The 24,926-nt window shown below is 37.1% G+C and overlaps 1 protein-coding gene across 6 annotated transcripts; it reads right to left on the reverse strand.

The window, feature by feature from the left end:
- Positions 1 to 1,005: 1,005 nt before the first annotated feature.
- On the reverse strand, positions 1,006 to 24,393 carry TOR1AIP1 (torsin 1A interacting protein 1). 6 transcript variants are annotated; one of them, XM_045583178.1, is made up of 11 exons: positions 23,916 to 24,393; positions 21,923 to 22,000; positions 20,033 to 20,092; positions 19,129 to 19,173; positions 15,830 to 15,871; positions 14,489 to 14,575; positions 13,402 to 13,455; positions 10,666 to 10,707; positions 10,009 to 10,077; positions 5,769 to 5,825; positions 1,006 to 2,357 (listed from the first exon to the last, which is right to left on the reverse strand). In XM_045583178.1, the coding sequence occupies exons 1-11, from the start codon at positions 24,391 to 24,393 to the stop codon at positions 1,570 to 1,572; spliced, it is 1,800 nt and encodes a 599-aa protein (XP_045439134.1). In that variant the 3' UTR covers positions 1,006 to 1,569. The 6 variants fall into 6 exon arrangements, with proteins under 6 accessions (XP_045439134.1, XP_045439130.1, XP_045439129.1 ...); XM_045583174.1 differs by having other exon boundaries at positions 13,393 to 13,455; XM_045583173.1 differs by having other exon boundaries at positions 23,901 to 24,393.
- Between the last annotated feature and the right edge of the window lie 533 nt (positions 24,394 to 24,926).

Raw genomic sequence — 24,926 nt, forward strand, 5'->3', positions numbered from 1 at the left:
CAAGAAAAGTAAATTTATTTAAATTACTAAAATAGCTTTTAAAGTCATTTATGGATCAGCTGCTATAATTATTTTTCCAGAAAGGTAAGCAAAACTAATTACTTTAAAATTATTTTGGTCAGTGAAACATTTAATAAAAACAATTTGTTTCTCCATATAATATATAGGTATAAAATAAGCCTCTTCAAAAACTCTTCTTGTTTTAGAATCCTCTATAAATCAGACCATCTGATTTCTGACAGGAACAAATGACAATATGAGGTATAAATTTATGAATACTGGTAGTCTTAGGGAGAAGAAATTAAACCATACTCTACTACCAGTCATGGGATCATCAAAAGGGTGTTAATAATTAAAAAACAAACAAACAAACAAAAAAAACCCCACAAGATGGCTCTAGAATTTTAAGATTCTAAGAAAACCAAAGCAATCAATAGATGAGAAAGTTGTTACATATGCAAAAATTATAACCGAAATACTATAGTACAATAATGTACAAATAGTACATTTTAACATTCTTCACACATGGTCACGTTTACTTTCTTTGTGGCTTGAGGCACTCAAGTTTATCATGTACATAGTAAATCTTTATAAAAGAGTAACTAAAGGAGACTGTAACAAGTGGACATGTAGAAAATTAAATCCTTCAATAGCCCACAAAAGCTGGTTAACCAATGGTCTACCAAATCCTAAAATTATATTCCTTTTGTTTTTCCCTCCTTCCCCCAGAAACTACATTTCTTAATTCAAAACAAAGCTTAAGGATATATCCAAAATAAACCGCTCTGGATTTACCTGCCTTTAAAAGTCAAATGAGTAAGTATACTTAATCTTGTGATATCATGCTTCACAATCATTGGGTGGACCAAAAATTTCTTAAAAGTAAAAAAAGGATATGTGAAAAACAAATCCCAACAGAACGCAGTGAGAATGGAGTTTATGTAACTATGTTTGACTAAGTCTCTGTAGCTTATTTTAACATTTTACCTTTAAGAGTTATTTTTCCCCTCCTTTCCTTCCCCAATCCACAAATTCTGTTCCCTTGCCTCCTCCTTTCCACCCTCCCAAATCAAAGAAAAAAATAACCCAAAACCCAAACACACACTCAGATGACCTTTCGTTATTTTTGTTCCTATAAGCAGAAGCTAAGGAACTCACACCCAAATGATGGAAAAGAAAAACAAAGTGGGGAAACCCACAGTTGCATTTAGGGAGCTGCCTTACTAAAAACAAACTGTAAAAAGTCTACGTTAAAAATAGGAAAGCTGCGCAGGAAGGATTTTCTAGTCCTTCCCACTGTCATTCCATAGTAATAATGTTTCAGCTGCATCTAAAACCATCCTCTGTGGGATTGCATCTAACTTACAGTTCTCTGATACCAGTAATACAAATCTAATGGAAACAGGAAAATGTTTCTCTCAAACGACAGGTAACAGATTGGAGAAATGATTTAGAACTTTTACTTCCTTTAGAAAGACAACAGTTCTTTCACAAAGATGCATTCTATCTCTGGTTACAAAGTCCAAAAAATTCTCAGAACTTGGGACATGATTTCTCTTCTGTCATCGCTTATAAGCAGATTCCCCTTTTCAGGGCATTTTCAGGCTGGACAGGCAGGACCAAGTGGGAAATGCGGCTCCAGAGGCCACTCAATTTGTCTGGGTCCATATGTTTGTAGGAGGTGGGTGTGTTAGAGTTGGTGAACTTGACTTTGAGGAAATCCCTCACTTTTTCTTCAATTTCCTTTAGGCCTAGACTGGTTCCAAGTGTCTCCTCCTCCAACAAGACGGTCAGGACTAAGGCTACATCTTTGAAGGCCGCGTTTTCATGGTCACAATACTTATAGAAGATCAGAGTGGAGCCTGCGGGCAGGGACTCGAAGCGGTGCACCACGGCTGCGGTCTGGCCGTTTTGGAATCCATTGCTCAGTTCTTGGTCCACCTCTAGCTTCACAGCATCACTGTCCTCGGTAGCCCTGCCCGTCCCGTCGATCCGGATGGCGCGGACGCTGCGGGAGGACGAATAGGCGTCGGCGATTCGCTCACTCAGGCACTTGAGAGCTTCTTCGGCGTCACGGGCAGCGGTCAGCAGCAGTATAGCAGGCTGAGGACGAGGCTTGGAGCTGTTGAGATGTTTTTCCAGGAATGTTAGGCTCCTTTTCCACAGCTTCTCATCCTGACCTTGGTACTTCGTCATAAGTTGTTTCATCTGGTTCTGGAACTCTTGCACAGCAGTGCTTTCTACCTGAGGAATACGAGTGTACCACCAAATCCCAAGGACAAGAATGAAGAGCACAGGAAATATCCACCACCAGTCCCACTTGACAAAAGATGCATTTTTGGGTTGTCCAGTCATGTCTGCTCAGGAGAAAAAAAAATGACAGATACAAATATAAATTTCTTCATGTCAAGGGCAAGTGACTCGTAAAACCTATATTAATCTTTTAAAAAATGTTTTTATTGAATTTTTAGAGAAGATGGGAAAGATAGAAACATTGATGAGAGAGATATATCAACATCAATCGGCTGTCTCATGCACGCCCCCCACCGGGGACTGAGCCTGCAATCCAAGCATGTCTCCTGACCAGGAATCAAACTGCAAACTCCTGGTTTATAGGTTGATGCTCAACCACTGAGCCATTCTGGCCAGGAAAGCCAATACTACCCCTTATAAACGGACAAAAGAGAAAGAATTTAAAGAAGGGAGCTGATAATCTACTTTCTTAATAATTTATTACACATTTTTAGAAAATCTCACACCCATGGGTTTTAAGGTAGGTGTGTAAGCATCCTTATGTCTCTTCATTACCAAACGATAAAAACTCAAGAGAAAGAAATAAAATTTAAATGTATCAAATGGCATAAGCAAATTAGAAGTAATCCTATATCATACAAGCCCAGCCAATGAACAGCAGAATGACCGCTTGACCAGTCGCTATGACGAGCACTGACCACCTGGGGTCAGACACTCAATGCTGGAGCTGCACCCTGGTGGTCAGTGCACTCCCACAAGAGGAGCAGCTGCTCGGAGGGCAGGTCCACAGCTGGGATGATTGGCGCTCCCACAGTGGATTGATCCCCACAGGCCATACCCCCCACCAGTGCTCAAATCTCATGCACTGGGCCCTCTAGTATAATTTATAAAACAAAACTATTGCTACTGTGAATACTGGGGAAGTAAGCAATATTAAAAGATATGTTATAAAGCATTTTTAAATTTAGAAACCCAGAGTTCAGATGGCTAATTATTCAAGATAGAATTTTTAAAGTTTTTTTTAAGTGTGCAAAAAGATAAAGAAAAGGATGCACTCTAAGTGAACACCCTGCATATATTGAAGCTAGCTGTCCCTTTAGTTGCACTGATGCAAGTTAACACTGGTAAAATTTAGTTTGCAAATCATCCCTAATTATTATTGGCTATCATGGTATCAAGTTACTTATCTATTGCTTTTCAGTTTATAAAGCACTCTCTCATATGTGACACACTTAATCGTTTAATATAATGGCAATGAAAATACTTCTACACCTTCTAATTATTGTCTGAGTGCTTTAGGCTAATAATTCAATATGGACCTTTTAGAGCAATAGTTGTCATAGATCTCATAACACTAAGACATTATTAACTTTTCCCACCACATTGACACTGCATTGATGGTGTAAAAAACAAATGATGCCTTAGAATGAATCACAGAGCAGTGGCACCAAACTGTATGATTATAGTTTTTGTATACTTCACGGCCATGCATTCTGTTTTACTTAAGAATATCCTTCATGCCGAAACCGGTTTGGCTCAATGGATAGAGCATCGGCTTGGGGACTGAAAGGTCCCGGGTTCGATTCCGGTCAAGGGCATGTACCTTGGTTGCAGGCATATCCCCAGTAGGGGGTGTGCAAGAGGCAGCTGATTGATGACTCTCTCTCATCGATGTTTCTAACTATCTCTCCCTTCCTCTCTGTACAAAATCAATAAAATATATTTATAAAAAAAGAAAAAGAAAAAAAAGAAAAAAAAGAATATCCTTCATAAAGAATATCTTACTATAACTTGAGGTTAATAAGAAATAATTTGAGCACAAATTTTAATATTCTATGTGAAAAAATTGGAAACACTTATAAAGCACTTCTTTTTATCAAAACTGAATTTACTGCCCTAGCCGGATTAGCTTGGTGGATGGAGCGTCAGCCTATCGACTCAAGGGTCCCAGGTTCGATTTTGGCCAACGGCACATGCTTGGGTTGCAGGCTCAATCCCCAGTGGGGGTCATGCAGGAGGCAGCCAATCAATGATTTTCTCTCATCATTGATGTTTCTGTCTCTCTCTCTCCTTCTCCCTTTCTCTCTGAAATCAGTAAAAAAATTTTATTTTTTAAAAGAACTGAATTTACTGAGGTAACATCGGCTAATAAAAGTATATAGGTTCAGTTACATAAAGCATTCTGATACATAGCCCAATACAATGGTTGTCTCAGGAAAAAAACTTGTGCAACTGAGTTGTGAGCTGCCCTAGTGCTTCTTTAATTGAAAGAACAAGTGAGAAACTATGATTACTCAGATTTGCATATCTGATAGACTTTTTCTTGAAAATGAACAAAGTGAGCCCAACTGACAGTATTTGCTGCCAATTATAAAATTCAAGGTTTCAAGTGAAAATTAGGATTGTGGGAATATTGTATCTACTACTATCAGTTTGAAAGCTCCCAATTCTAAAAGACTTTTTTGTTGGGGGTGATATTAGCAAATGTACTCTTTTGATATTGTATTACAAATGTCTCAACATTTGGAAACTACATAACTTCATGAATCATATTTTCCAAATGACCAGCGCAGGGTAGTCTATTCAAAGTACAACAAAGACCAATAGATTTTATAGAATACAAAAATATTAACGTGGTCTCAAATATTCAAACAGCAGTTAGAAACTACCACTTCTTGAGTTTTAGAGAGTATCGAAATTAAAATATCCACAATTATCTGAAACTATTAAAGTTCTACGTATCTGTATAAAGCTGGATTTTCTGCAGATACTTCAATCAAAACAATACATTGCAACAGACTGAAGGCAGAAGTAATAGATAGGTAAGCTCCATTTTGTTAAGCCAGACATTAAAGAAATTGGAAAAAATATAAAGCAAGTTACCGCTCTTCTTATTAAATTACTCAAAAATAAAATAGTAAGTCAGAAAAAAAATTTCAACTTTATCTTCTAGTTAAATATGGTTATGTATAACCCATATTTTTTTTAAATTAGAGGGTTTTTTTTGGGTACTTATTAATTTCACCAAACTCAGTTTGGTACCGAGACCAAAAAGTCTAAGAATCGGTTATTTGTTTAGTACTTATTCAGGGTAATACGCAGGCTTAGAAAACTAAACTTGCCCCCAATACTACAGAGAAGGTAAGAGATCCAATCTAATTCAAATACAAGCCTGTGGACTCTGAAACCCACGACAATCCTGTTGTGTTATGCTATGTGAGGTTTTTTTTTTTTTGTTTTTTTTTATTCAGAAAGGTCCACTTTAGTATTAGTAGCTTTAGTTTACTAACTTTTACTTTTGGTTGTATGGACAATAAAGTGAAGGGGGAAAGCAGTTGTTTCCTATCATTTACCATTAAAGAATTTCACCGCTAGAAAAATATGAACTTTTCCCTCTGAAGTGCTTAAAATACAATTCTTCGAATAGCATTGTTATTTTGCTGTCAAACACAATTAAAGAGAATTATGGACAACCAATTTTAAAGACTCACTTAATAAAAACTGAACAGACTTACGTTGGCTGAAGGTTGATGAAGACTGGTTTCCAAACTCTGATTTCTGGAAGCTGTTATCTAATGATAGGAGGAATAAAGACCATCAATTTATGTTTCATAACTTAAGTATTTCCAACAGAGAAAGAACATAAAAATTCCACCAAGAGAAAGAAAAGGTGGAGATCAGCCAGAAACAGAAGCAAAAAGCAGAAGTGCCCATTAGAATGACAGCTCCTTGAGACAGGGACCTATTTCCATCAAAACTATTGACGGCATGCCTATTCTTAATACATTCGCTCTGTGAGAGAGCCTTCGAGTATCTGATACAAATTATTTAATGGGAGCCGTGAAACTTCTGGGATAAAGATAGGAGGTTCAAATAAGAACTGAAATATACTGAAATATTTGTCTGGTACTGATGCTGTGAAGAGGAAAATAAAGAATAAAATACAGATTATGAACACGGGGCTATCTGGGTAAGGTGTTTTATTTTATATATTTTTATTGATTTCAGAGAGGAAGGGAAAGGAAGAGATAGAAATATGAATGATGAGATAGAGTCACTGATTGGCTGCCTCCTGCAATCCCCCTACTGGGGACAGAGCCCTCAACCTGAGCATGTGCCCTTGACTGGAATTGAATCCGGACCCTTAGTCCACAGGTTGACGCTCTATCCACTGAGCCAAACCAGCCAGGACTGGATAAGGCATTTTAATGTAAAGCTCCATCTTAACACTATTTTCTACCTTAAATTGATTCAAAGATTCCTCTGGTGCTTCTGACCACTTCAAGTACCAGTAATTTTAGAGGGGCTTGGTGAAGAAGGTGAAAGGATTAAGAAGTGCAAATTGGCAGTGACAAATAGCAATGGGGATTTAAAGTACAAACAGTATAGGACAGTGGTTGGCAAACTCATTAGTCAACAGAGCCAAATATCAACAGTACAACGATTGAAATTTCTTCTGAGAGCCAAATTTTTTAAACTTAAAATATATAGGTAGGTACATTGTTATTAACTTAATTAGGGTACTCCTGAGATGGTCTTTGCTAGAGCCGCACGTGGCTTGTGAGCCTCAGTTTGCTGACCACTGGATAGAGTCAATAATATTGTAATAACAATATATGGTGCCAGGTGGATACTAGACTTATGAGGGATCCTTCATAAGTTATATAAACAACTGACCACTATCCTGTACACCTGAAAGTAGAATAATATCAAATGTCAACTGTAATGAAAATTTAAAATGTTTTAAATAAAATAAAAAATTTACACTAAACAAACTTTTCACCATTTTTGTTAACAAGTAAATCTGTTTTATGTTTGTGCTTAAACAATAGGTTTCAAAAATAATATTCTCACAACTTCATCAAATCTCTACTTCTATTCTTACTTCAGAAAAATTAAAAACTACCCCAACTCTTTTTTCTCTCCTTCATCTTTCTTGGCTTGGCCACAGATTTTAACTTCTAAGAGAGAGGTTACAAAAGGACAGGGGCTCAGAAGGTGGAGAAGGTAAGTTACTCATTCATATGATCTACATTTACCAATAATTAACATTTATCAGTTGTCTAGAGTCACAACTATTATATATATATATACACATACACATATACATATACATATACGTCACACACACACACACACACACACACACACAGACACACATAATCTTTCTGGTGTTTACCATCAGCTTTCATTTTAGAAACACTAAACTAAACTGGAGAAATAAAATTAGCTCTGCCAAGATCCAGAAATAACCTTATTTTTGGTTACGGTATTTCTCAAATAAAGCAAAATGACATCAACCTTAACTATAAAGACACATTGTTTTATAAATTCATACTTCAGCCCAGGACACTATGTCTTTTAGAAGCTGCTAAATTAGTTTACCAAATATACAAATGAATAAAAATATTCAACAGATTATGTTAGCTTAAATACCTCACTCCATGGCTGCAAAGATCCAATGAGAAAATAGTATATAAAAATGTTGTGAAGTGGTATACTACGATGCTACTAAGGACAAACAGCTAAATAATAGTTATATAATATGTAATATTTATATAACTCATAAAAAGTAAACTAAGAAAACAAAATGAACACCAACAAAATCTAGAAAATAATCTTATTTACAATGGTACCAGAAAGAATAAAATAGAACTAAACTAAGAAAGTGAAAGACTTGTATACTGAAAACTATAAAACACTGAAAAGGAATTTAAAGCAGACACAAGTAAATGGAAAGACATCCATGTTCATAAATTGAAGAATTAAAAATCCTTAAAATGTCCATACCGCCTGAAGTAATCTACAGATTCAGTTCAAGCCCTATAAAAATTCCAATGGCATTTTTTACAGAAATAAAAAACAATTCTAAAATTCATATGGTACCACAAAAACTCCGAATAGCCAAAGCAAGCTTGAATAAAAACAATAAAGCTGGAGGTGTCACATTTTCTGATTTCAAAATGTTTGACAAAGCTAAGACAATCAAAATAGCATGGTTCTGGCATAAAAGGAGATATATAGACCAATGGAAGAGAACAGAGTCTAGAAATAAATCCACGCAAATATGGCCAACTGCTCTTAGACAAATGTGACGGAGCTCAGTATCCTCAATAAATGATGTTTGGGAAAAATGGATATCCACACGCAAAACAATGAAACTAGACCCTTATATACTGTACACAAAAATCAACTTTAAAATGGATTAAAAACTTAAACCAAAGAACTAAAACCATAAAGCTCTCAGAAGAAACACAAAGAAAGAGCTTCTTGATACTGGCCTTGGCAACGACTTCATGGATATGGTCACAAAAGCAGAAACAAAACATGAGATTACATCAAACTAGTAGGCATAATGAACTAATTTGAGACAAAGCAGGAATGCAAATAGGTAAAATACAAAAAATTAGCTAGCAATTTAGCAACTAAAAGGTGTATTTCTACATTCCAATTAGATCCTCAATGCAATTATTTTCCTTTCTACACAGCATTTGTAGTGTCTTATTGGAGGAAGTAAAAATTATGCAAACTTTTTTTTTGAGGAACATGTCCACCTTATTACATAAAGTCTCCTAATTTTATTTTATTTATTTTTAAACCTTTACTGTTGAAAGTATTACAGATGTCCCCTTGTTTCTCCCATCGACCCCTTCTAGTCCACCCCCACCTCCTGGCCTTTTTCATATACATTTTTGATAATATTGTGCACTATACTTCACTAATCTGGAAGTAATCTGATATTAATTACCCAGAATATAGGATGTCCCCCAAAATGTATACACACACTTCAAATAATTATAAAGGCAGTGTTTATTAAAATACATCTCATTTTCAAAATTGAGCTACCAGCTGTTAAAGTGTGTAGACATTTTTGGAAACACCCTGTATAGTTAAGAACTAAGAAATAACATATAAAATCTCTGAACTTTCATAGAATATATGCTCAAACTCAGTTTTATTTCCAAGAGTATCTCTCAGATCTTCAAAATAAGTTTTAACTTTTTTAAACTAGTTATAAACAAATCCTAAGAATCTTAATAATTGATAACCTTTCCTAACTCTAGTAGGAAGGACGAGCAAACTGAGAGGAAATGATCTTCTAATAGCAGGTACACATAGCAATAAGAAATGACAGCCAGCATTAAGGCAAAGGCAAAAAGCTAACCCAGAGAGCATCCTTCTAGGGGCTAGAAGGGATGCTACCTCATTCATGAATTGCTTAATAAAGCCAATTATATCTTGGGGGGGGGGGAAAGCTAACCCAGTTTTGATAGCTGAAGAACTCACTTATATGTGAGGTAAAAACTTCATTGCTGGGAATTGTGAACCATTACTATTTTGCTGATGGGAAACAAAGCCACAGAGCTTACCTTGTCCAATTACAGCTTGTCACTTCATGAGCAAGAGCTACATGATGGGGATTTTTATGCTATCTAGATAATAATAAGGGGTGATGACCTTGCGACCTACTGTAACAAGGTGAGTAAAGAAGGGAGCGAGGTTAAGGGTCACATAAGGCATGGATTTTTATTTTATATGGTCAAGGTTTAACATAAACACATTGCCACAGAAATTATGATGGACACTGAATTCAAAATGTGATTGCTTCATCACATCTATTTATGGTATGTCCTTATTAATGACATCACAAACACCCTAAGTGCTTATCTGAAAAATTACATATTTTTGTATGTTAAATAACCAAGAAAAACAGCAAGTAAAATTATTTCAATAACAGGTAGAGGCTCAACTTACTTGGCATCGTCTTCCTTATTCTTGTGGTTTGGTCAACACGTAGCTGAAGGTTTCTTTGATATCCTGGGCCTGTAGCAAATATATATATATCAAAATATGATTTCATATGCTTTGAAAATGTAACCCATACTCCAGTGTTAGACAATGTCAAAGGACCACATCGGTGAGGATGAACCACTTCCCAGCAAAACAGGTAGCAAATAAATATACCGGGATGGGCAAAACTGGGTTAATAATAATAATAGTAACAACAGTAGATAATATAATAACTAACTAAATAATAATATAAGAATAAACTCACAAAATCACAGCTGCAAACCTATTTCTGCCCATCCCTGTGTAATCACCTGAGAAACAAAACTCTGTCCAAGTGCTTTACTCTGGTCTGTGAAAATGACTGAGCTCAATGACACTTCAACTTGATTTTGATGTTAAGAAGGAAAAGTTAACTCTTGCAAATAAATTACTTTCAGTAAAACTGTCCTAAACACATTTCCACATCACAGAGTAACTACCACACAGAGCACCAATGTGTGGTGAATTAAAAGGCAAAAAGGATAAAATGACTTAAAACATCCTACATAGGTAGTACTTTTTGCTGGCAGAGTAATGACAGGTTAGAATTGGTTGACTAATCAAGAATCACCGACCACTTACTTGGCACTGAATGTTGCTTATTAAAAGCTGTGAAGTCTTGACCTGAAACAGAAACAGATAAAGTCATAGAATACTTGAAAATAAGAACAATAAAATATTGCATCAATATTTTGCTTGTTTATTATAAATACATAAATCAAAGAAACAAAAGCAAAAACCTTTCTTCCATCAGTCTCAAACATATACAATACGTAACTGTTTTCCCTCATCTAAACTTCAAAATATTCAGGAATTAGGTAATTAGTAGTAAGCTTTAGGATCAATACCATTAAAATAATGATGAACTGTCAGTTGTCAGTATAATTTTACTTAATTCTTATAATTTGTGTGGTGAGTACTATTATTATTCCTATGTTACAAATAAGGAAACTTAAATTAATAATTTGCCCCATTATATATCTCAAAGTAGTAGGGCTGAGATATAGACCCTGGCAATCCACATAATGTTATGTATTATATAAGCAAATTTGTGGACACGGTAGAGTAGTAATGAAATAAAGGATGCTGCGGCATGTTTTGTGCTGATACTTAAGAACACCTATAAAAATCACACATGGAACTTGAAAATATTACAATTCTAACAAGAAAATTTCCAAATCTGCCCTGAAGAAATGAGTTACTTCCATCCACTGATACAAGTATCAATGTAAATTTATTTTCGACTTTTTTTCCTGAAAACAAGTGCGATATATGCTAGCTGTAAAAGAAATGCACCTTTTTAGAAAGGTATAACTTAAAAATTAATAAATATCTAGTAGTGCCTACTATGTACAAAATATTACATGTAGAAATGTCATAGTATATGAGATAGATGTTCTTCCAGATTTGTCTTTAGTCTATACTAACAAAATACAGTACTTTTAAAAAAAGTAGACACATGATTTTTAATATTTCTTTTCATTGATTCTAAAAAGTACTTTTTATAGCAACACCTCAGATTTAGGGTTGCATCTTATAACCAATGCTATGTTATATAACAGTTTAACTGGATGGCTTTTCTTTCTTAGTGATGCATAAAATTGACAGTATCTTAGATTTAAGAAAACATATCTTGTTACCTATATTCATTAGAATAAAGCATTAATTAGGTAATTAATCATACCTAAATAGTATTCTAATGCATGAGTGTAACATGATTTATATAGAAAGATACATGTAAGAGCTTCCAAAATCAGAGATTTTGAGTAACAAAGGACAAATATATAAGATGATACAGTCTCTTTTCCACAATGGTTTATTTTTGTTTCAGCAGCTTATTCATTTTGTTACCTCTGCTTTTAAACCACAAACCTAGAACCCACTGAAAACTAAAAAAAAAAACAGATAAAGTGGAATTACATGTCAATGCCTCTTTTGAAGATCAATGAAAGATAAACAAAGTTGAACAGAATGTAAGTAGAATCACAGAGCTGAAGGAAGAAATAGATATAAAAAAGAACTCCAAAATTTAGATGATGCTTGTGAGGGCATCATGTTTGCAGATGACAACTGCTAATGATACCTATCAAACTGATGTTTTCATTAGCCATTCTCAAGAAGAAAGACAAGAAAAATTTGCAAGGAGATACTGACACCTTAGAATCCAAAGTGGAATCAACTCAGTGGGTGTTAGCAGATTCGAAAGTTGTTATATGCAAAATTTGGGCAACATAAACCTTGAAGGTGATGCAAGTTAAATATTTTATATTTTAATAAACGAATATTGTTCAAATGATAATTTGTCTTCAAATGATATAGAAAGTAAAAATTTTAAAAATTTTCATTTCTTTTATGGAAACTTGCCTATTTTCATGTCTTCCATATTAATTAATATGTTTTTACTGACTTCATAGAGAGGAAGGAGGAGGGAGAGAGAGAGAAACATCAATGATGAGAATCATTGACCGGCTGCTTCCTGCACACCCTCTGCTGGGGATGGAGCCCAAAACCTGGGCAGGTACCCTGATCAGGAATCCTGGTGCACAGGATGATGCCCAACCAACTGAAGCACACCGGCCAGGGCAGTGTACAAGGATATTTTTTAAAATCTATGAATAACTCAAATTCTGGGGCTTGATTTGAAACTGTGAGAAAAACCCCAATATCATTTCCATTTAACTTAAGAAATACATATTCATTGTTAATAATCTGCAAAATAATGAAAAAAGTGAAAGAAAAATGTCACTAATGATTCCGCCACTCTAAACAAATCACTGTTAGCTTTCAGCATATTATTTTCCAATCTTTTCTTGAGTTATATTTTCTCAACACTTTATTATGAAAATTTGCAAAGTTGTAAGCAAGGCTGTAAAACTTTTATATGCCCACCACCTAACTTACCATTAACGTTTTACTACATCTCCTTTATCACTAATTTATTCATCATTCCAAGTCTTTGCAACAGTTAAAATTATACTGCATATAAAACTTTATATCCTTATTAAATTATGTCTATATAAGTGGGCTCAAACTACTACATTAGTTAAATAAAACTTTTCAACAAATTTACATTGTAACCAAAAATACTCAACAAATCACTGAAAGCAGTTCCGCGTTTTTAAATTCTAATTCAAGGTTGAATACAGAGATGGCTCACTCAAAAAGCAAATTCAAGATGCACAATGAGGGTTTTAAAGCATTCACCAAACCCCCTTTCCAACATTTTACATAAAACTTGCAAAAGATCTTTAAAAACAAAAGCAGCATTGACCACACCCACAGGTAGACTTGTAAGAGTGTAAAACGTACTTTCCTTACTTTGAGATGACTGCCAAAATGATTCTAGATATTGACTTGGTCTGCTGGTTTGATCTAAAAAATAATGAAGAAATATAGTACAATCAGATTGCTATTTTGGCAACAGAAGCATTTAACACACTCAGGTATGGTGACTAAATATCTATATATATAAAAGCCTAAGCTACTGGCCAACCAGTAGCTATGACACACACTAACCACCAGGGGGCAGGTGCTCAATGCAGGAGTTGCTGAGCTGTGGTTCTCAGGTGACTTGCACCTGGAACCAGAGAGGAGGGAGCCCGATTCTGGGGTGCGTCACCTGAGAACCGCCCTCTCACAATCTGGGACTCCTCAGGGGATGTTAAAGAGCAAGTTTCGCCCCATCACTGCAGGCCAGGACGAGGGACCCCACTGGTGCACGAATCTGTGCACTGAGCCTCTAGTATACATATATACATATATATCTTTTTAATCCTTACCCGAGGATATTTTTCCATTGATTTTTAAAAATTGATTTCAGAGAGGAAAGGAGTGGGAGAGAGAGAAAAACAACTTTATATATATATATTTCTATTGATTTTAGAGAGGAAGGGAGAAGGAGAGATAGAAACATCAATGATGAGAGAGAATCATTGATTGGCTGCCTCCAGTGGGGATCAAGGGGATCAATTATTTTCCACTACCCAGGCATGGCCCTTGACCAGAATCGAACCTGGGACCTTTCAGTCTGCAGGCCGATGCTCTATCCACTGAGCCAAACCAGGTAGGGCTTACAGTATTTCTTAAAAAAGCAAATTCACAGCCAAAACAGGTTTGGCTAAGTAGATAGAGCGTCGGCCTGTGGACTGGAGGGTCCCGGGTTCGATTCCGGTCAAGGGCATGTACCTTGGTTATGGGCACATCCCCAGTGGGGGGTGTGCAAGAGGCAGTTGATCGATGATTCTCTCTCATCGATGTTTCTAACTCTCTCTTCCTCTCTCTTCCTCTCTGTGAAAAATCAATAAAAAATATATATATTTTTTTAAAAAGCAAATTCACTGAATACCTTTATATTTTAACTAAAAATACAGCTCCTAAGTGTCATATGTGTATAAAGCAATATTACCTCCAGAGTCAAGAGACTTCTTGGATCTGTCCTTATAAGAATTAACAGCACTGTCAGAGCTGTCCTGATCATCTTCTTCAGTGTCACCTAAAAGGAAAGAAAGGATACACGAGTATAGTCTCTATTCAAATGCTCTAATGATCAGGATTAAGAAACAAAAACAAGCATTCAAGTTAAATCTTATTAAAGTTAAATCTTTTTTTACAGAGAGAAACATTAATGGGAGAGAAACATCAATCAACTGCCTCTTGCACACCTCCCACTGGGGATGTGTCCGAAACCAATGTACATGCCCTTGACCGGAATCGAACCCGGGACCCTTCAGTCCACAGGCCGATGCTCTATCCACTGAGCCAAACCGGTTTCGGCGTAAAGTGAAATCTTCTTGATGATCAGATACAAAATTGTTCTTTATTAGGTTTACTTATTCTGAGTCACGATGTTTTAAATAAGCTAAAATTGAGCTCATTTATTTTATATTCTCAGAGGCATATCATTATATTCTAACAAATACTGAGAGTAATATTTACTAAGATTATATTCCAAAGCTTGAAAAAAAATTTTTTAAAAAGGGGAGCATTAAATAGCGGAAAATTTTTACCTTATTAACTTTAACTTATTAGTGTGAAAACTCAGACAAGATTAGTACATATACAGATACATGTCTGTATGTTTGGGAATGTTATATACATGTCCACACACAAACATTTCAGTATGGAGATGACTAATTTCAGAGTATGGTGGGCTTTAAAATGGACTAAATGGTACTGCACTATTCAAACATAGACTGGTTATGAGAATTTAAAAAACTGTTTTAATAACATAATCAAATGCCAGAATGTCAGAAAACTGAAAATACTAGCTTTGCTTAAAATTATTATTATTATTATTATTTTTTAAAATATATTTTATTGATTTTGTACAGAGAGGAAGGAAGAGAGATAGAGAGTTAGAAACATCGATGAGAGAGAGTCATCGATCAGCTGCCTCTTGTACACCCCCTACTGGGGATATGCCCGCAACCAAGGTACATGCCCTTGACTGGAATCAAACCCTGGACCCTTCAGTTCCCAAGCTGATGTTCTATCCATTGAGCCAAACCGGTCTCAGCTGCTTAAAATTATTAACTCAGACAAAATTTGCTAAAATGTACAAAGGCTATCAATATTCATTCTATACTATTTTACCTGCCTGTTTGACAGGTAAGAATGATTTTTTTTTTCCCCCTGAAGAAAAAGACACTATTTTCTGCTTTCACTCTTAAGTATCTATCAAAATTCTGATAATTGTAACAAAAAAAAAGATTAAGAATACACTGTATGACATTTGGAAAGAAAATACCTTCTTCGGAGAAATTGACCTTCTGTGGGACACTGGTGGCTTCTAGAAGAGAAAAGCATACATGTATAAAACATCAAAGGCTAAAGCTTGGGAATAAAAACATCAAAATTAAGAAAAGGGACCATAAAGACAAACTGAACTATTTTTTGTTTGTTTGTTTGTTTGTTAAATCCAAGAAGAGTTTATTATTTCCCTCTACTCTGTTTCAGGAATAAGTCTGATACAAACTAAAATCAGAAAGTTTATTTTTCCCTTACCCACAGGTCTACTTGTACTCTAAAATGTATTTCCAGTTTACTAAGTTTTTATATGAATGGGTATTGGAGTCTGTCAAATGCTTTCCTTGCATCTAATGACATGATCATGTAATTTTTCTTCAGTTTATTGATGTACTAGATTACATTAATTAATTTTTAATAATTTTTATGTACATTTTTTTGGTTCTAGCATATGGGCCAGTCACTGACATTTAGGAGGAGGTTAAAAATAAATGTCTATTTTAATGAATGAATAGATTTCAGGGTCACAGAATAAAAGCTTTTAAGACTTGCTAATATTTTTCATACTTTAATAAAAAAACATTACTTGGCAACTTAAAAAAAGTCACCTGAAATCAATGCTTAAATAATCAGATTTCATACAAGGTTTTAAACATTCCACTTGTCTTTATCTTTTTAACCTAAGCTGCAAAATATTCATAGATGTGTATTTAAATACCATCTGATAATGAATCAGCAGCTTCTATGATTACATAAGTTTTAATTTCATTTCCTTCTTTTGTTATTCAGCTTCCTGTATTTTAAACGTCTTGGCTGCTACATGCATAAGTTTAAAACATTAAATAAATATACCCAACTGGTGTGGCTCAGTGGTTGAACATCGACCCATGAACTAAGAGATCACTGGTTTGATTCCTGGTCAGGGTACATGCTCGGGTTTCAGGTTAGATCCCTACCAGGAGGCATGCGGGAGGCAGCTGATGAATATTTCTCTTTCATAGATATTTCTCTCTCTCTCTCTCTCTCTCTCTCTCTCTCTCTCTCTCTCTCTCCCTCTCTCTCCCTCTCTCTGTAATATTAAAAAAAAAATTAAATCGATATATATGGTATTATTCTTCCTTATGCTCATACAGAAGTTCTGATAAATTAACATCCTTTTTGGAGCAATAATACCCTTAATTTTAAAAAGTTATCTGTGGCACTGACAAATATATAGACACATGGCAATAATTAAATGTGCCAACAATCTCAACCATTTACAAAAAGGTACTTTCAGAAATCTTAGGTCTTTGTTGCAAGCTAGATCACTTACAACCATCTCCTCTGATGGAGACTACTAATTATAACACTTTGTTCACTTCTTTTTGTATGATCGCAGTTTTTTGTTTGTTGTTATTTTTTTAAAATATATTTTTATTGAATTCAGAGAGGGAGAGGGAGAAACATCAATGATGAGAAAGAACTGGCTGCCTCCTGCACCCCACTGCACTGGGGGTCGAGCCCACAGCCCAGGCATGTGCCCCTGACCAAATGGAACCTCAGTGATGCTTTATCCACTGAGCCAAACTGGCCAGGCTGTTTGTTTTTTACTGCAGTTTTTAAAGAAAATACAAGGATCCTGGTAATTTCTACTACTGTATAAATGCTCCTATTCCTAGAGATCTGTGGAATGTGTTGGTGTGAGGAGGGAAGAGTACTCAAGTAAATATAAACTTTGCTTACCTTGTTTTTTGTCTGGGGGCAAAGACAGGAAGATTTCATAAAGGAGATTATAACCTAGCTTGGAGTGTTACAATAAATCCATGTCCAGACAAGGATGTACCCCTTTGAATTTACTCTTAGAACAAACAAATGACAATTTGAGTAATTTGCTGTCTTATTCCTGCCATTGGTATAAATGAGGGGTCAGCCAACTTATTCCACTTAGGGCCAAATGGCAAATATTTTAGGTTTTGTGAACCATGTAAGTTCTCTGCAATTCACACATATATGAATACACATATTCTCATAGATATGTATGTCAAATATAGATATTTCACAAAATATAAATATTTTTAAAGCTCACAAGCTGTACAAAAAACAGGACTGCAGGTCAGATTTTACTCAGAGGCTATAGTTTTCTGACCCCGGTATATATACCTTTAAAAATAGTACCTGTAAAATTATTTGGTGCCATCCACGCTTTTGAGAACAGTCAGAGTGGAGCAGGAAGAAGAGATTAAGGTATAGCTTGAGGATATTACTAATATTCAAGTTCCATGAATAGCCATTTGATACACTCCATTCTCTATTAATCTCAGAAATTTCCTTCAAACCGGAAAGCACTTGATTTAAAGTTAATTTTTATTATAAAATTATACTTATAAAATACTAATAAAAATAATTTTTATTATAAAATACTTATAAAAATAATTTTTATTCAAGCATAGAAAGTAAAAGTGCAGGATTATCTTAGCTCAAAGTTCTTTCTAATTAAGAGTCTGACTTAATCACCCAAATAAATTCAATAAAAGAAAAAAAAAATCCCAATTTTAAAAGAAAAAAAGGTTAAAAAAAACAAACTTGACATAAAAACATTCTTTTTTTTTTTTTTTAAGTTTTAAAATAGAGCACTTGAGAAACTCTGGTGTTTGGCTAAAAGCCCACAATTGCTGTATACTGTAAGGATCATGTTCAGTACCCAGACACTAAAAATCCTCAAGTCTCTAAAGAAATTAACCTCAGCTTAAGTGAAAGACAAATTTTTTTAAAGCTGCAACTATTTATGAAGAAAAATTAGGCCTCTTTCCTTTTGACCCATCTCCAAATTTAGAAAAGGGTTGTAACTTAAAACTAAGTCCAACCACAATCAATGCAGATTCACATAAAGCCACAGATCTTGGTATCTCATGTTCTATATGAATAAAACACTGAAAAGAATTAAAACTAGGTCAACAAACATGGCAAAGGACACTAAACTTACTAGAAAAAAATTTCAAATTCTAAATCAAGAAAAAAACCTTAATCGTTAAGTTGTTATCTCCTTTCTCTCAATAGTGTGACTTGAACAAAGGCTAATTAAAATGAAAATGTATTTGTTCCTTCACAAATTTTAACAATAGTATAACAAAATACATAATTTCAAATGGAACCACCACCAAGGCTGCTAAGAAAGATCTTGGTCATAGGGACAGTGCCCCACACACTGAGATAATGAACAAAGTAATATTCTCAAGCCAGTGACCAAAAGTGTGTACTCCTATATTCTACTGATAATCAGAATCCTCAAAAAGAACCCAGAAAAATTAGAAATTAACAAACCTAATTCACTCTTTTCAGTACTTCCATTTGTTTTGTATGATGAATCTGCAAGAAAGAGAGATAGTGAGAAAAAGATTAGAGCTTAAAAGGAAATGCATCATATGGTTCTTTACCACAGGTTCATCATCAAAACCATAACAGATCTTTATCATTGTAGTACTGGATAGTCAGAGAAAAATCAACATAATTTTTTCTTATAGAATATGACTGAGGAATAGAAAATTAATGTGAAGATAAATAAGCTTCCTTTTCAGTTTCCATAATAAAGCATCTTTTTGGGCCAAAAAACTGAAAATAAAGCAGAAGTAGACTTCACTAGTTTTCTTTCAGAGCCATGAAATCAATTTAAGGTAACAGTCTTTTAAGGTATTAGTCAAAAAGAAAGGTACTGGAGGCAGGGAAATTTTATAGCCCTGAGCCACAAAGCCTCAGTCTTGAATTTTTTATCAGCCTCATCCTGCAAAGAATAAAAAGTCCCTGACCCTAGTGTGAAGTCAGAGCGCTAACAAAAAGAATTATAGCAACATGTAAAAAACACCTCCTAAAAAGGCTGAAGAAGCAAGCCCTTGATATAGTTATATGAAAATGTCACAATATATGTTAAATGAAATAAACATTATAGAGGTGCAAAAATATTTATTGGAATAAAGGGAGGAAAGATCATTTATACATGAATTTCCTTGTATCTCCATAAAATATCTCTGGAAGAATACCCAGGAAACTGACAACACTGGCTGCCTCTGATGAGATGGGTGGGTAAAGGAGAGAGGGAGCAGGATGACTTTCCATTGTGTATTTAAAGTAACTTTTGAATTTTGAATCATATGAATACATGTGCTACCCTACTTGAAAACAAAATTGCATTTTTAAAAAACGTTACGCCTACAGACAAATAATTTCTTACCAGATAGTGGACTTCTTAGAGGGGGTCTACACAGGCCAAGTAGAGAATCTTCACCCATCACTAATATGGGAGAAAAAAACACTTAAGAATACGTAAAATATCCAACACATAAGATTTATTATACAGTCATCTATTAATTCAACAGAGGTGTTTCTGCACTTCCCATTATGTTAAGTATAAGAGTATACTAGTGAACTAGAAACAAGTTTCCTGCCATAAAAAATTTATGGACTTGATGGGAAAATTGATAATTTTTTTTCAGCAGACTGTATTTGTATAAAAGGAAAGGAATACCAAATAAAATACTCCTAAATTTCCCAGATAGAAACCACAATTTGATGCTATATCAAGTTAATATAATTCTGAATATCAACTGTAATTGAAAAAATTTTTTCAATGAAAAAAAAAAATCTGTATGAGCATAGAGAAGAAAAACAAACAAAAAAACACCTCTTTCCTGTATGCTCCATAGGGTGGTGTGTGTGTGTGTGTGTGTATGTAAGATACTTGAAGGAGACAAAGTACCAGGAAGAGGTATCAGATGATCAGTAACACAGTTATTTTTCCTAGGTTGTTTTAGAACGTGGCCTCTTGGGTTAAGTCTTTATTCTTAAGGGCATCTTTGAATAAATTTCTCTCAGACCACAGTAGTGGCCATATATGCAATTACAGAATATATAATATTCAAAATATCAAGTTAAACTGAAACTCTATAATTCTATAAGGAAGAGAAAGGGCCTATCCTTAAACTTTTTCTAAAAGCAATCTTCCAACAAGATTGGAAGTGACTCCTATTTAAAAATTCCTCTGCTAGACAGATTCCTTTACAAGCATTTAATAATAACCTAAACTTTTTCTCCTTTCATTCAGAAGCATGAGACGGGAGCATGCCAAGTGCTGGATGTAGAAAGATTTATAAAAGCTCCTTTTAGAGTAAGAGAACCCTGAGTATCCCCAATCTCCCAAAGATGAACATAACCTAATTTCTAGTTATATAGTACTAGAGGCCTGGTGCACAAAGTTTGTGCACGGGGGTGAGCGGGGGAGCTCATCAGCCTTCACCCTCTCCAATCTGGGACCCCTTGAGGGATGTCCGACAGCCCATTTAGGCCTGGGTTAAAAAAATCCAGGGATGATCAGTTTCAACAGTTATAATCATCTGACGTGGGATTGTCCTAATATCAAAAAGAGCAAACTAAAAATAAGTGGAATTAAAACAAAATATACTAAACACTAATAAATTTAGTTAATTCTTTCCCCTGCTTTTCAAAATAATTGTTTTAAGAACTTAAGTAGATTATCGGATGTAGCCTACTTCCATGTGACATTGACTCTAAGATGCAAATATTTTTAGACTTTAACATTTCTGAATTGGGATGCATTACACAATCTATGGCATATTACAGTTTAATAGCAGCATTTCTTCCTTTTAAGTGGTACATAAAACAATGACAGTATCTTACAGATGACTATCTTAGACTTCATGAAATGTAGTATCAAATGGACAAGATTTTGCTATACAAACCATTTAACCCATTTTAAACGAAATGTGGGTAAGGCAGTTTACCCATTTATCCTACTGGGTAGCTAATTATTACATGGTCGAGTGACAGTGATACTTGGGGGAAATAAAAGGGCTCTGCGACTGAATAAGTTATAAGACACACAGTTATGTGACTGAATTAATATATATGAAGCAGCTGGTACTCAGTAAGTACTAAAGTAAGCTCCTTGTCTTTTCTTGACACATTGCTTAATTCAATAAACAACTATTAAGATTTACTGAAACTGAATGAAGTATGACTTGGGACCCCTGATGAACCGGGTTATAACCTGTACATTAAAAAAAAAGTTGCCAGGTAAAGGGAAAAACCAAAATCGTTCTCTCACCCGAAATCTCCTGTGTTCTCCTGACAGTTTTCTTTGAGACTGTTTGGCTTACATCAGTTTGCAGAGATAGCTCTTCCTCTAAAGAATAGATATGACAATTGTCAAAATTCAGAATACATGATCTGGGTAGAGATTATATATTCATGTTAATAGCCATAGATGATCAGAAATGCAAGTAATTCATTGCTTTAGAAATGTGGAATTAAGTTTACCAAAACTTATAAATATAACTAGTCATAACTACAATTAAAAAAAAAATAAAACTCCTCCCCTCTAATGCTTTACCACAAAAACATATTACTACTTTAAAAATCTTAAAAGATGGGCTAGAGCAGCAATTTTCAACATGTATGCTGCAAGAATTTTTAAAGCACACAATACCGGACTACTTGACCTCTTTTCCCTTGGATTTTTAAATTTAAAAAATGACAGCCATCTGCTGTAAATGAATCAAAATTATGCCTTTCTTTGTTCTTATCGGCAAAAAAATATATACATTTTGGTGAGCACAGAATTTTAGTAATTAGTTTATGTGCGCCATGAGATGAAAAAGGTTGAAAATTGCTGGGCTAGTATCAAAAATGTGGAAGAAAGCAAAAGAGCAAAAAAAAATGTTTAGGTCCTTAGAGATGTACTTAAATAGAGGCATATCCTTTATGTGTTAAAAATATTAACTTACACAGCTTCATTAGACTCTGAAGAAGAGTCCATACCATTTAACAGGTCTTGTTAAATAAAAATATGTGCAAAGCATTCTTCCAGACATTGAAGATTCATAAGCACTATCAAATATATATGATAGGATCTTTGCCTTCAGGAACACATGGGGTGTTTGCAGTGGTGAGTATGAGAAACAGAGTTTATTCTTGTATTATTATTTATTAAGTACTGTATTACTTCCCATAGGAACAACTGTCTCGAGTGACTACACCCTATAGTAATGTACGTCTCTTTAACATAAAGTTTCCAAAATGAACACATCTTCAAATGTGTCAGCACTTCGTATGTCATCCGGTAAACAGGCAGCCTGTTACTCTAAGCCTGAAAATCCAAGCCCTCTCCGTATCTATCAACGGTCTCCTGTGTCATCCCATTGTGATTCAGACCCCCTGGCTCTTACCTCACAGGTGCCTTACATGGGCTAACATGAAACATCACTGGGGACTCTGCTAGATGGGGGCCTGGAGGCGAGGAGGGGAAGGGGCTGATTAAGGGTGTTGATTCACCTGTGACTCGTGTAAAAAAAACTACACACTAACTTTGTCAGCATCCTTTTGGCCCGTTTGTCGGGCTGCTCCTTAATCACTGAGATGACAATGAGGGGGCCCCCAGAGTGGCGAATGTGGGGCACAGACCACCATAAAGAGAAAGAGCCATCAGCTCAAGTCTGTCAGACACACTGGGGGCTTCAAGTTCAAGATAACTAGCTCACCCCATGTCGCTGTCCGGATTTGGGTGGGGTCGCAAATCACTTCCCCGACTACTACGCTACTACCCCGCACAAGGCCCTCCCTCTCTCCTCTCGCGGGCAGGGAAGGGAACTGACTGGAAGGTGGGTGAGAACCGTAATTCGCAGCTGGGGACTTTGGGCCCCTGAGAATAAAAGGAGGAACTAGAAGCGGCTTTTTAGCAGAAACGGCCACAGGCTAGCGGAAACCGAAATGAAACTGAGCCTGGAGCGATCCGATGTCCCGCCGGCCGCCTAACTCGCCGTCCCTCGGGAAGGCAATCCTGACACCTCTAAACCGATGCCCGGGGATGCAGAGCTCCGAGGCTCTGCTCGCTGCTCCCACTAAGCCTTTCCAATCCTCCCTCCGGTGCCTCTCTGACCCCTGCGGTCGGGGTGGACGGACGAGAGGACCCACCTCACCCGGCCGGAGGAGCCCGTGCGAGGATGAATGAGCTCGGCGGGGACAGCCCGTCCGCCCGCCCTCCCTCCCTCCCGCCCCTCTCGCTCCCCGACACGCGGGACTGTTACCTCCGTCCGCCTCACCTTCAGAGGAGTGAGAGTCCCGAAACCGTCTCGGGGCCATAGCCGGCTGCAGGGGAGGCTGCGGTGAGCTCTCCGGCTGGAGGCGCGCGGCGCTTCGCGTCTTCATCTCGCCGGCGTCCGGGAGCCGCGGCTGCCTCCGCCGCTGGGACCGTAGGTTGTAGGCGCTTCCTCCCACTTCCTCTTTGGTAGAGTGGGGCCGGAACTCTCTCAGCTGGACTCGCTTTCCCATCGGAGACCTATCGTTGGCCACCGGGGGCTCCAAGTCGCCGTACACTTCCGGCGGCTCTTCCGAAAACCTCACTTCCCGCCGGGCGTGGCGCGTCGGCGAAGGCGACGGCGTTGCGTGCGCCGGTGCGTCACTGCGGCCTCCCAGTTCCGGGGCGAGCCGGCGCCTCCCCTCCCGCAGGGGGGCCCTGGGTGTCACGTGCAGCCCCCACCCTTCAACCACCGACTCCGCCCGCCGCCCGTCGCCCGCCATCGTTGTTGTCGTAGGTTGGCGCCTGCCGCCTAGATGGTCTGGGGGCCCTGAATTCACCTGCCGCTGGTGTGACGATGGCTTTTCGGGGTGCCGGGCGGTGGTCGCGGTGGTCAAGGAGGCAGTTGAGAGTCGCCGGGGCTGCCGCCTGCGTGGTCGCTGCTGCGCCGCAAACGCGCGTCTGGGCCCATGGTGTGTCCGAGGGCGAGGGCCGAGGGAGAGGCAGTGCCCTCCCTGCTGGGTCAGCTGCTGAGGGTCACCCCCGCCTCTTGGCTGCAGGCCCCAAAGAGGAGGAGGCGGAGAGGGAGGGGACGGCGGAGAAGGGACACCCGGCTGGGCAAATGGCGAGCCTTGCACCCAGCCGCTCGCGGCAGCTGTTGGCCGCGGGCGGAGACGCCCGAGCTGGCGGCCAGTGGCGAGGGGAAAGCGAGGGAGACGGGGATGGAGACGTTTGGTCCCCGTCCCCAGGCTGTGGCGCAGTTTCCGTGGAACCGTTTTGGTCCACCGCTGCCTCAGCGGAGCCTGGACATGCCCCT

The sequence above is a fragment of the Pipistrellus kuhlii genome, unplaced genomic scaffold (assembly GCF_014108245.1).
Source record: "Pipistrellus kuhlii isolate mPipKuh1 unplaced genomic scaffold, mPipKuh1.p scaffold_m20_p_18, whole genome shotgun sequence".
In the NCBI taxonomy this organism is placed as follows: domain Eukaryota; kingdom Metazoa; phylum Chordata; class Mammalia; order Chiroptera; family Vespertilionidae; genus Pipistrellus; species Pipistrellus kuhlii.

Coding starts and splice junctions, on each gene's coding strand:
- TOR1AIP1 (XM_045583172.1), bottom strand. CDS start 24,393: ATGGCGGGCGACGGGCGGCGGGCGGAGTCGGTGGTTGAAGGGTGGGGG. Junction 15,872..19,128: donor TACTGAAAAGAGTGAATTAG/GTTTGTTAATTT, acceptor TTTCTCTTCTAG/AAGCCACCAGTGTCCCACAG. Junction 10,078..10,665: donor TAAGCAACATTCAGTGCCAA/GTAAGTGGTCGG, acceptor TATTTGCTACAG/GCCCAGGATATCAAAGAAAC.